Below are 12,941 nucleotides of genomic sequence, written 5' to 3'. Positions count from 1 at the left end.
ATTTTCTTTCACAATTTTTGTCTCAATAAATTTTATATTTCCACAGAGAGAAAAATTTAGAGCACAAGAGTAGCAGGCAACTTAGTTGCAACAAAAGCTTTTAAAAATCAATAAAAAAAAAATCAATCGAAGAGATTCTCGAGACACAAACAACACTTAGGCAAAGCTTACCTGCAGACAATAGTTTAGCTATGGACGATAAGAAAATAACTCAACTAAGCAGAAAGCATTTTACCAAAGTATACCTGATTATTAGTAAATCTTACTCAACAGGATTTTTGTGAGTAAGAATTCAGCCCTTCTGATAATTAACACAAGTTTGAGCTTTACGCTCATCAAATGAATATTGTCCATGGTTGATCCTCTTTTTCCTTTTAATTTTTGGAGGAAACCCTTTGTGATGTAAAAAAGTATCATAAAACTTACTATCATCAAAGTATGAGACTAAGTTCGAATTCTTACCAGAAGAAGTTTGTATGGAGGATTTTGACAGCCTGTTGATAAGATCCTTGTATCCTTCAATTATCTGATTAAGGTTGTCCTTCATATCTCCACAGTTGATTCCACCTACTGGTATCTTTTTCACATCATGAACATCATTCTTCACATTAGATTGAGAAGAACCTTTCTGAAATCTCCTTGGACGATTTATATTGATACTACAATTGGTTCGAATATTCGATGAGCATATTGAACTAACTTTCCTAGAAGAATTCACAGCGAGAGTACTAAAACCAATACGTTTAGACATCTGAATGTCAGTTACACCTTTGATAACTAAATCTGAGGTGTGCTGAAGTCGACCAAAGTAATTGTCATTCAGCTTCAGTTGAATATGTCCTTTTGAATCACAAAAAAGACATACTTTCTGATCACCAGAGTGATTAGGGTGTGTAGCATTAGAAATATCGTTAGAAGATTTCTTCCCTCCATGAGACGTGGTAAATCCCTTATCAGTGGAAGAACCAAGCACTTCTTTTGCAATAGGAAGGGTTTATAGTTTAGCTTCTGAAGCTGGTTTCATTAGAGAAACATGATTAGTATTAGTCACGTTTTCTAATACCACAGCAGAGTCAGAAGCAGTTGGTATGACAGACTCCCCAGAACGTCCTTTATCTTGAATAGAGAGATTACCCAATAGTCGTCCAATTTCACGGGTATCTTCCTTGAGTTTATCCTTGAGTAAGGTTCAGGATGAAAAACTACAGCATTTTCCTCACGAAGAATCCTTAGTTGGGACTCACGATCGTTTACCATACCAACCATTGTATTGACCTTGTGTTTCAGCCTATTGATTTCAACTGCTTGGATACTAACAAGTTTTAGAATCGATGCACTCTCTCGGGCTGCTTCCCTTTCTACTTCAGAATCAGATTGGTCAGTAAGATAATCAGGCAACACATATCAATACTTCTCTGTTTCGTAGGAACAGAATGTTCATCTACATGTGAGATAGACAAGCCTTTATCTTTAATAGATTTCACAGAAACAGAGCTTTTGTCTCTGGTGATACGTTTGTCATAGATAGCACAACTGTCCATAGATTCAGATTGCTACAAACACAAACTTATAAGGTCTTAAACATGTTTGCCTGCACTGATACCAACTGAAAAAGCAGGGGTTTAACAACCACACCCAATATTGCGTTTAGGCAATCTGTATGGACTAACTCCAATATATTTCCAAGAGAATCAACTAGACATTCAGACTCAATCAAGGAAAATACATCCAAGAGTTATATCTCAGTTTCTCAAATCAATCTGCAATCGAACAGCTAGAAATCTGTGATCTGGATTAATATGAGAAATAACTTGGATGGTCCCAAAGAACAATATCCAAGCGTCAATCAATTTCAATCAACAACCAAAGGTTGGATTCACCAATTGATTGAACTACGCACAACCAATGATATTTCAATTATATAGAAAATCTAATGCGGAAAAGAAATAATACAGACACCAGAAATTTTGTTAACGAGGAAACCGCAAATGCAGAAAAACCTCGGGACCTAGTCCAGATTTGAACACCACACTGTATTAAGCCGCTACAGACTCTAGCCTACTACAAGTTAACTTCAGAATGGAATGTAGTTGAGCCCTAACCAATCTCTCACTGATTAAGGTACAGTCGCGTTCCTTACGCCTATGAATCCCAGCAGGACTCTATGCACTTGATTCTCTTAGATGATCTCACCCACAACTAAGAGTTGCTACGACCCAAAGTCGAAGACTTGATAAACAAATTTGTCTCACACAGAAAAGTCTCTTGAATATATAAGTCTCCCACAGAAATATCGACCGAGCAGTGCTCTAACAGTAACAATACTAGCATCAACGTAAAAACCATTGAGTTAAACGAGTTTTCTCATAAGTTATTATCGTTGAGGATCTTCAACAACAAAGGTGTTGGAAGCCTGAAAGGATCATATGCATAACCATAAAAGAACCTAAAGAATGAAGAATTCAAGACGATATTGAAGTATCATAGAAATCAAGCATGGTGGATTTAAACTGAAATGTTTATCTATTTTGAAATATTACGTATTGATAGTTTTTATGTCTCAATATTTTTGTCGAAGTTAGATGCACCAAACTATATTTTGATTTCTAGTTTACTAAAGTCAAGTCTCGGACTAGGATTAGAGTATGGTAGTTGGGTATCAAACATCACTGAATAACCCAAGAAGATTGAAGATCAAACAAATACATTTGGAGAACTTCATCTACAAAGACGCATGTGAAGACTAAATCATCCTATTTACTCATGGAATTTTCCATTTTATCTTACGAGACTATGGCGTATGATTTTAATAGATTTAATACTGCAAAAAGAAATTTTGAATCAAGCTTGTCTTTATAAATCTCTCAAAATATGATTCAAGCAATTTATGTTCATAAATCTGTAACAATCTTGGTTAAGAACAGTTTATTGTTCATGAACTATTTTTGAGTAATAATGTTCATCATCTATGGCGATTGTAATATTTGAAAATATTTAAAGATAGTTTTCAGAATTACTGAAATTCTGGACACATGATAGGTACGCATACACTAGACATTCGAGTTCCGAAACATGTAGTTATGCATACCCAGTACGTGTACCATAAGGTTCTGAGTATGTGAACACGCATACCTGGTACGTGTACCCCAAGGACTTGAGTTCGTGAATGAATAAGGGTACACATACCCGGTACTCACACCCCAACAACCTGATTTCACGAACTAGTCTATAGGTATGCGTACACCTACACATACCTACCCAGTATCGAACTAATTAAGAAGATGCTCACAAACTATTTCACAAATACCTTTGGCATTGCTTCAACTCTCACAAATACTTCTAAGACAACTTTGTTTACTTAATTACTTTGTATTTGTGAATCATGGTTTAATTCTTTGGTGTTATTGAACATGATTACGCTTATAAGTTCATAAGTAATATTTTTCATGAACTATCATTGTATACGGTTTCAAAAACCTGGACCAAAGTGTACAGTATTTTGTGTAATTTCAAGGTGAACTTCCAACACACTTACATGAATTCCTAACAAGAATCTCATCTGAACTGAGAAAGTGTTTGCTTGAATCTCAAATTATCTTATGTTGAATCCAAATCTACCAAGTGCCTTAAAAATCTATAAATAGAGAGACTCAAACAACTGGGAACTTCAATCCTTGTCACTTTTGTGTCCTAGTTGCTTGCTAAAATCATCCTCTATTAACCTAGGTTTTCTCTAAGAAACATAATTAGGTTTATGACTTGAAGGATTCACTAAGAGATTTGTGAATGCAGGTCCGACTATTTTTTACCTGATAGTTCGTGTACCCTGATCTTGTTAATATTGATCGTTGAGGGTTTTTTTAATTTGCTATCAGGAACGAGATAGATAAAAATTGCAAAGTTTTGTTCGTCACAGAATTGTGATTCCTCGAGATATATATCTAAAACTCTTCTTCGTTGATTTGCTTAGATTATTTTTGAGAGATGGTTACGAATCCAGGCGTCTCAGCTAACTCTATATGTACACATATTGTTGAAGGATCTTTAATTTAGATTTACTAGTCAATTATATTAGCTTGTGTCCATACAGATTGCGGAACGAAAAAGTTGGTGGTATACACCCTCTCCTTTTCATATACATCAACAAACAACCATACAAACTTGGATTAGCTCTTGGACTTCATTTACATCTCCTATCAATTTTAACTCCAATAATTCCTGGATTCTGGCAAAGCCACAAATCTAGGATGTATTTGGAGATTCAGATACAAGTTGTTTTCCAATATACTAACTCTAACCCTAGCACTGTTATTCATTGCATCTCTCATTTATCTATTTCCATTAGTGATATTGCACATCATCCTTTACATCACATGCTGTTTTTTCTCAATAGTGGTCTCCATGACCATCTGATATTTTGAAAATCAATTATGATGCTTCTTTTGTGCAAGCCATATTTCTTAGCTGGAATTGTTACGCCAACCAGAAATTCTAAAGGAAAATATGAGGAAGTAAGGGTAAAAAGTAAGGATAGTTCAACATGCTACTCAACCAGAGGATGTGCTCTATATTGATGCTATCTAATGGGTTTAAATTGGAATCAAATCATGTTTAAGTTTGAGTTGCCAAGATGTTTTTTTTTTATATAAATAGGGGTTTACCTCTGTCCCTTGTCAATCTTCTTTACTTTTGTGTGTGTTGGTCTTTGTAAAGAACGCACAATTGGGGGATACTTTTATTAATCGGGGATATAGGAAAAAGACAGAAACGGGATTTAAATAGTAAATCAAGGTCACCCATATCCGGGTAATTTATAAAATTATTAATTTACCCCTTACTAATCATGTTTAGTGGTTAAATATAATTAATTAAGTTAATAAATTAGTTTGATAATCATTAGAATAAATCATTATCATTGAATTTGTTGATGCAACAACATCAAATCAAGATATTTATGATCACGAAGGTTTAGGTGAAAAACCAACCCAGGAAAGTAAACAAGTTGAACATATAAGTGCTCCAATTACTCATATATGGGTATTAATATATTGAAATTTGATATTTTTTTCATTGAATTCGCCATTGTTGCGCCTGAAAAACTCAGTGCCGACATGGTAAAAGTATGACCATGTCGGCAATGACCAAAATGGCATGGTATTCATACTTTCACCATGCCGATACACAATATCCCCCAATTTTGAAATTGTAAGTACACTGCCGGCACAAAAAGTTCATTATCGAGCATGCCGGTAGTAGTGCCGGCATGGTCGATTCGCAAGTGTACCGTGCCGGTTTGAGGACAAAAACATACAGAAAATTTATCTGAAATAGCAAGTATCAGCATGGTATTCATCCTAAAAACCATGTCGGCATTAGTATCAGCATGGTATTCTTCTTGCTTAACAACAATTCAATTTAACCTATCTTTAAGAATTTGTTAGGGTTTGATTTTGATTTTTAGTTTTGGTTTTAAATTTTAGTTTAGATGAAAAGGTATTTTAGTATTTCCGCCCCCAAAAAACATCCCCTTAACAGACACTATTAGATGGAGTTAGTAATTTATATTCCCCAGTTAAAAAAGGTATCCCCACTTGCGCGTTCCTTTGTAAATGCCCCCATAAATGACATTGTGAATATGTTCCTAAAGCTTATAAATAAGTTAGCTGATTGTTCATTTAAGTATGTAAGAAAAGTTTGTGACCCTAGATTTCCTGGCCTACGAGCCTATATGTTTAATGAAGTTTGTGCGTTTTGATTGTGCGTTTTGAATCTTTTGATAAATAAATAACAAACTCATGTCATCTAAAAACAAACAAGAGCCGAAAACAAAAGCTTAAAGGCATTAGGGTGCCCATTGTGGGTCTTATTGATAAGCCATTTATAAACACACGAGATGACATGAACATTTCGTATGGTGGGTCTTATCAGCCGCTGCATTCGCGAACTTACAAATCTCTACGAGACACAAGAGTAAGTAGCAAAGCTATTTTATTTTACATCAGACATATTATTGTGCTTTTTAGGCAACTATGAAGAAAATTACTTGATTCATTATCATATCTTAGGTATTATAACGCAACATCCACATTGGACAGTTCCCGTTCCAGGAACACATAAAGACCCACCGATGGATAGTGGATACTTTTTTGAACATCTAGCGGCACATTGCTCACAGCCCCCACCTAGTATAACCGTGTCTTCGGTACATGCTGGAGCTTGAGCTTCTGCGGTCAACAGCCATCTCTACAAACGCCACACCAAAAATTAGAAAAATTAGAATCTAGAAGAGTTCCGGTGTATTGTAGTAGTAAAACAAAATGAAGATGAGTTTTGAAGGACAATTAAAAAAAATGAGTTCTGGGGAGAATTTAGCTGTAAGGGAACCGAAAGACCAGGAGCCCCTTTGAGCAGATAAAGATAAGTGCCTTCAGATGTTTCAAAATAATTGGTCTCACACTATAACACAATTTCCTTTTTTATATTTTTCATATATATAAACTTACAATTGCGGATGATAAGGATTTTGAAGCACATCTTTTTTGTAATGTGTATTATTCTTACGGTATTCTACATTTCTATTAAAGATGAGCACAATCCGAAATGAATAACACCATCTTTTTTTGGTATGAACGTTGATCATTGTAAGTGTGGGAAGAATATATTACCAAAAAAAACTAGCACCGAAATTATAAGATGGTACGAAAATTAGCCTTAGTTCTACCAACTTCGGAAAACTTTGACAGAGAACAGGCATGATTACGAGTATAGTCGATCAGTATTAACGCAGATATAAAAAGTATCAGCTGGATATAAATACTGGTTACTTTTAATTGACAATTACTTACGAGTAGCAAATAAAACAGCCAAAACCAAGAAGAAACCAAGTAAAGAAGCTGCAGAGATCTTAGCCATGACTATCTAAACAAATTTACTCTATTAGTGCTAAAACTTTGATTTGTGAGATTTAACATCCACTGCTAATCTCCATTTATAGCATGGCCATGGATACACAACCACTTGGATTATAAAACTACTAGTTTTTGTATTTCCCCTTGCTTCTTACGTTGAGGTGCGACTTCTACTTAATCAATTGCCTACGTGCTCTGCATTTTTATATAAAACATGCAAGTTGTCGCCAGTAATCGCATAGAGGTCTGACTTGCCCCTGAATCTGCATATATATATGGGGGAAATTACAAAAACTGTGCTATCACCTCCGTCATACGATTAAAGTATACCGGCATAAATTTTAGACAGAAGGCACCCTACAAAATATTGATAACTTCGAACGTCCCCATCCATGTCTAGTAAGCCACTGGTGGGTGGTGGTTGTGGTGTTTCGTTCACCGTCCACTGATTTGAGTGTGGCCTGTGCGGAGAAGGAATCCAAAGACAGCTTTTCACACGAAGATTGGCCAATGTATCCGTTGCTTCTTACAATCATCCGAAATAAATAGCCCCTTTGCGATGTGGGAATGAGCTTGCGAGGCTCAATGGACGCCGTGTAATACAAAGTAAAAATTAATGACAACCCACGATTCCTGGACTCGTGGCATGGGTATGCATTGAGAATGCCTTCTAGTTCGAAGCTGTTTTTACTGTCTGACAACGAATACATGAAGATCATAATATGAGGAGTCATTGGAAGCAATGATACATTTGCAATCCAGTATCAATTTCTGACATATTACCATTTCATTCATTTGAAAACAAGGACAAATTGTGGAGTATGAAAATCAATTATATTTGCACATCAAGCAAATGAAACATATTCCTGCTAGTTTTCAAAACGGAAGAGAAAAAAGAAGAAAACCGAGATGCCCTGATATTGATACTTGGAAAAGATGAAGGCTCACATCACACACTCATTGACATTATCTGGCGAGCGAGGCCTGGGTCTTGCTGTAAGAGCTCTTTCAAGTTGTTCTCAATTTCTACCATCTGCTTCTCTAAGTACTCCTTGGATGTCTGCCCAAAATTCAGACAGAACCAAAAGCTTTCTATCAGTTCCTGAGCTTAATTAGATGACGCAAAACCAAAGCATGTGATTAATTTGGGCACGGGCATAGACACGATTGACAAAAGGATGGTAAAGTTGATCATGTGAGCACTCACGTCTCAAGAGGTTAGGCTAGCAGTTGGCCAATATTAGAAAATCTGAAAAGACAAAAAAGTACAAGAGAGAGACCTGCAACGACGCAATGGCGGATTCACTGTCTGTGAACTTCTTTTCCTGCTCAGCCACCAATACAGGTTTGGGCTCCAAAATGAACCTGGCATATGAAAAGAATTAATTAATCCATGAATAACAGAGACATCAAATGTGCTTGATTTTACTGGAACAACAGGACGGTTCCCAGCTCAAGCAGTCCTGGACTTACGTTCTCCCTGTAAAACAAATATCGAAGATGTTAGACATTGGGCAATGAGCCTCGGTAGAACCACCTAAAATTGAAGTTCTTAATTGAGATATATCATCATTGAAAGCTGCAACTGATTGTTTCATTTTCGACAAGTTGAAATTGATCATGCTGCGTCAATAATAGGTAACTGGATTGGAAAAAAGTTCCAATCTCCTGTTTCCAACTAATCACCCCATTATCCTTCTTAACTAAGACAAAAGTGAAAGTGTATAAGCTGAAGTATCACTACAATATCAACATTCATTTAATACCAATTGATTTGTATGTGTTTGTATCATCAGACATTTGCCGAAGCTCCTCCAATGTCAGGAAAGCACGTTTCTTTTCTCCCTCTTTGTTACGCATTTGAGCTTGCACCTGAAACACCATTATCAAAAACAGCATACAACGTCCTCAATAAAGTCGGACTGTAAAACACAAAGGTCCACTAGTTCACAAGAAAGTGTTAGTTACTCATAAAGGGGGAGAGCTTTAATGACACAGTCGAAGAAAACATGGTTCTGGCGCTGAGACATATTCCATCTGCCCTATAATATTTATGTTAAAAGTAATGAAGAACATAAGTGATTTCCCTTGAATTGGTAGGTTTTTGAGCTTAAGTTATTAGATAGTTTCTTATCTATACAACCTGATGTGGAGGACTACAGTCATCCAAAAATGCTATCGCTTTCCTATAGAGGGTCTGAGGGAGAGTTCAGTTCTTGTTTTAGGGTCTCAGAGGAGTGATCAAACCCTTGCTATGTGGAAAATCAGGATTCTCCATTTATGTCAATTTCTATTAAGATGGACAAATCCACAAAAAAATGCTGCAGCACACAATACATGTAGCTTCACCCCAGTAACTCTAATATCAGATGAACGACTCTCAGACATCGTCATAATTTGACAAGGGGCACTAAACGGAGAGTTGAGAGACCAACATTTGACACTTCTTAGCAAAATGAAAGGTGTTGTGCTGAGTAAAGCCTATGCAAACAGTCCTAGAAAGGAGAGATCACTTAATCCAAATCTTGCATGCCTTATGATATCAAGGCAATGCAGAGAGATAAATGATTATCATATGGTCTTCTCTATTTTTTGTGAGCACAGTTACAAGTTAATACGGTAACTAAAAAAGATACAACCTAAGTTAGAAACCAAAAAAAAACCTGAAATTTCTTTTAGAAAAGTCAGATCATAAATAACCTCCAGGCCTAGCGAGTACGTAACTATTCCTAGTCAGCCAACAGCCACTTACCAACACAGTTGCCTATTCTTTTGCTTCCCTTTTAAAACAAAAGGTTGATTACGCTAAGCACAGTGCTCGTATGTGATACCTGATGCAGGCACGTCCTAGGCATGGACTATCCTGCCCTTGCTGAAAAAAATCTGACCCGATTTACTGGATTCCTAGGGTATGGTGAACTATGGGTTAATTTGGTCTTTCAGTCACGGCTTTCAGAAGATACGGTTTCATCACTTCTTAGTACTACCTAGCACCAGATCAATGTTTCCCTAAAGAAAATCCGTGCTGGTTGTTGCATTTTTCACGTCAAGCACACTATACCAATACATCTCCAAATATATCAGAAGTTACTTCAGCACAACGATATTCAGTTCACTTATGTACAGTTTCTTGTGATGTCTATATAATCATCCAGTGACTAATGTATCTCTTCAGTTTAAGTCGTATTCAATCGAATAGAGTTCATATGCAAGCCCTAAACCCCTCATTTCTTTTCTAGGTGAAGCAAGATCACGCAGAAGCAACAGGAAAACTTCCAATATTAAAATGTACAACATGCTAATCCCCCTCTAAAGTAGGGCTTACTCAAGTAACCAAATGGAATCGGAAAAGAAAACCTAAATTTTCAACAAGAATTTAAACAAACTAAGAAACAAGGAATCTGAAGTCACTATGCTAATGAAAAACTAAGAAGGGTTTTAATGATTTGACATAAGGTTATTCCAATTACCTGTTTCAACTTTCCCGTTGCCTCAATCATACGACCTTGGATCTCCATAAATGCCTGCAGTTGTAAAAAATTTAAACAACGGATCAGTACAAATCAAAATCCTAGATATAAAATCACAAGAATCTGAATATAGATTTACCGTTCTGCTAGCTTCATCCGCCATTTTCTACAGAGACAATTTCAAACAACTAATCCAAGCGTTTGGTAAAACCCTAATTTTGATAAAAAAGAGCTCCAGAAAGTAAGAATAGCAGAGTGAGCTAGACAGGGTTTGGTGTGTCCAAAAGTGGCCGACCCGGTTAAAGCATAGCCTGTGGAGAGGGCAAATAGGATGGGAAAATATCCAAATTTGAGTATTTGCGCAGGGCCAAATTTGAACTGAGCGGATCAAATTTTACCTGCCGGTTCATTGTTCGCAGCCAAGCCCATGACAACAACAATTATTTAATCCAACGGTCATAAATCCATCTCCAAAAATATACCATTTTTTCCTAACATCACACCAATAACCCCCAAAATCTCTAAAATATTTTTTCTAATATCAAAATCATTATATTTTCATTCTAACTAAACAAAGCTTTTGGTTGGTAACCTAGCAACAAGCTGGGCTCCAACAGACGTTTAATTTTTCAGTAAAGTTTTATTTGTGAGCCTAAATCAAAATAGTTGGTGAATATAAATTTAGTTTGGAAGAAGATATTGTTATTTGTAAAAATTATGTTTATTTTGTGCGCTTGATCCTTAATGGTGTTCAACAACATATGATACTTTCACAGAGTAATGATTACTTTAAGTTTGGGCATATTTATGGTTTATGTGATCGTCAAGTATCCCTATTTGAAGTCACTAATTTGGGACTCGGATTTTGTTCATCTAAGGTATTACTTGAGTCTCTTCATACTCCAAAAACCTTATCCTCCTGATACTGTCCAAGAGGAATTCCAGATACTGGAAACCTGTTGTTCGGATGAATCTGTTAATTGAATTTTGATGCCTAGTTGGGCACCCCAGATTAACCCAGTTATTAGGTTGGGCTCTGTCTGTTCATTTTTATGATCCAATGCAGTTGTCTCATATTCATGTCGACTTTATTTGGTAATGACGATCAGTAGTTGTTTAGGCTATTGGTATATGATTTTGAAAGATAAATAACCATTTTGTGGTATTTGATGTCAGACTGAAGACTTTAAACTTAGCATTTCTTGGGAGGTAACCCATGCTCATGCAACACAGTAATATCCTTCCTTATTTCCTTTTTTTCTAGTGGTAACAATTTCTCCTTGTTCATGTAGTTAATTTCATATTTAAAACATTGAAGATAATGTTAGATTTAAGTTTGGGGTATGGAAGAAAATTTTAGTTGCATTATGAAACTCTAGAGCCTAGAAACTTGTGTCAATTCAGGATAACACTAACCAATCTAATTGGATGGAAACAGTTTGGTTGTAGGAGTTGATGGACCCAACTAAAGAGTTGAAAACATGGGGGTACCAAAATAAACCACCAACTTTTTCTTAGGCAACCTGTATGGACAAACTAAAATACAATTCCGAGAGTTCAACTTGACGAATCTCAATCAAGGGATAATATTTAGAGTTATATCTCTTTCTCCCACAATCAGAAAGTTTACAGAGATAAGCCGGTGAACCTGATTTGCGCGTGAGAGTACTTTGACGATTCCAAAGATCAATATCAAAGTATCAATCAAGTCGTATCCAACAAACAATGATGGATGTATCTACTTTGATAGATTAACTTACAACATGTGATATTTCAAATATAAAGATAAACAATATAATGCGAAAAAAGCAATAACATAGACACCAGAAATTTTGTTAACGAGGAAACCGCAAATGCAGAAAAACCCCGGTACCTAGTCCAGATTGAACACCGAACTGTATTAAGCCGCTACAAACACTAGCCTACTACCAATTAACTTCGGATTGGAATGTATTTGAGACCGAATTAAACCCTCACAACTATTCAGTTACAGTCGCGCTCCTTACGCCTCTTGAATCCCAGCAGGACTCCGCGCAATTGATTCCCTTAGCTGACGCCCTTTACAGCCTAAGAGTTGCTTTAACTCAATTGAAGACTTTAAACAATCTTCCTCCCACAGATAAGCCTATATATGTGATTTCATTTTTGATTGTAGATCAAGGTGAGACTGGAAATCGATAGCAATAGATAGAGTCTAGCTAACCTCAAAATCCGGTCTTATGATTCCCGAAGAGAAACCTAGATTATAATTCACCTCACAAGTATCAAACTTGTGGAATCAACAAAGTCTGAGACGAAGAGAACTTTGTGATTTCTATCTATCTTGATTGATGGAGCAAGTTCAACAATCGATCAAGATACTCAAGCTATCAAGATAAACAATAGCTCGAACTGGCTTCACGAATCCCTATGAAGTCTTTATAGTCGCTAAACCCTAAAAGGGTTTTAAGAAGAGGACGACTCTAGTTTACAAATAGGACACACAAAAAAGTACTGTCGGGATTCAAAGATCCTAGTTGCTTGAGGTTCCCCTTTTATAGACTATCAAAGCATAGGCTGCTTT

At 36.2% G+C, this 12,941-nt stretch overlaps 1 protein-coding gene and 1 long non-coding RNA gene across 2 annotated transcripts; both read right to left on the bottom strand.

Annotated features, from left to right (window-relative positions):
• Positions 1 to 5,828: 5,828 nt before the first annotated feature.
• LOC113362092 lies at positions 5,829 to 7,000 on the bottom strand. The gene is made up of 2 exons (XR_003365546.1): positions 6,846 to 7,000; positions 5,829 to 6,243 (listed from the first exon to the last, which is right to left on the bottom strand). It is a non-coding gene; the product is annotated as an uncharacterized LOC113362092 (long non-coding RNA).
• Positions 7,001 to 7,631: 631 nt separating this feature from the next.
• LOC113358619 (prefoldin subunit 1-like) lies at positions 7,632 to 10,695 on the bottom strand. The gene is made up of 6 exons (XM_026602223.1): positions 10,518 to 10,695; positions 10,379 to 10,432; positions 8,675 to 8,780; positions 8,382 to 8,388; positions 8,189 to 8,273; positions 7,632 to 7,968 (listed from the first exon to the last, which is right to left on the bottom strand). Exons 1-6 carry the CDS (start codon positions 10,539 to 10,541, stop codon positions 7,858 to 7,860), a joined length of 387 nt encoding a protein of 128 aa, XP_026458008.1. The 5' UTR covers positions 10,542 to 10,695; the 3' UTR covers positions 7,632 to 7,857.
• Between the last annotated feature and the right edge of the window lie 2,246 nt (positions 10,696 to 12,941).

The sequence above is a fragment of the Papaver somniferum genome, chromosome 3 (genome assembly GCF_003573695.1).
Source record: "Papaver somniferum cultivar HN1 chromosome 3, ASM357369v1, whole genome shotgun sequence".
In the NCBI taxonomy this organism is placed as follows: domain Eukaryota; kingdom Viridiplantae; phylum Streptophyta; class Magnoliopsida; order Ranunculales; family Papaveraceae; genus Papaver; species Papaver somniferum.
The sequence above is the reverse complement of the archived record's forward strand: the minus strand, read 5'-3'. Positions and strand labels throughout refer to the sequence as shown.

Bases quoted from the DNA above. Each gene is read 5' to 3' on its own strand.
- LOC113358619 (XM_026602223.1), bottom strand. From the start codon at position 10,541: ATGGCGGATGAAGCTAGCAGAACG. The intron at 10,433-10,517 runs GTAAATCTATAT...TTACAACTGCAG, and splicing joins CGGATGAAGCTAGCAGAACG to GCATTTATGGAGATCCAAGG. The intron at 8,781-10,378 runs GTAATTGGAATA...ATGGTGTTTCAG, and splicing joins CAACGGGAAAGTTGAAACAG to GTGCAAGCTCAAATGCGTAA.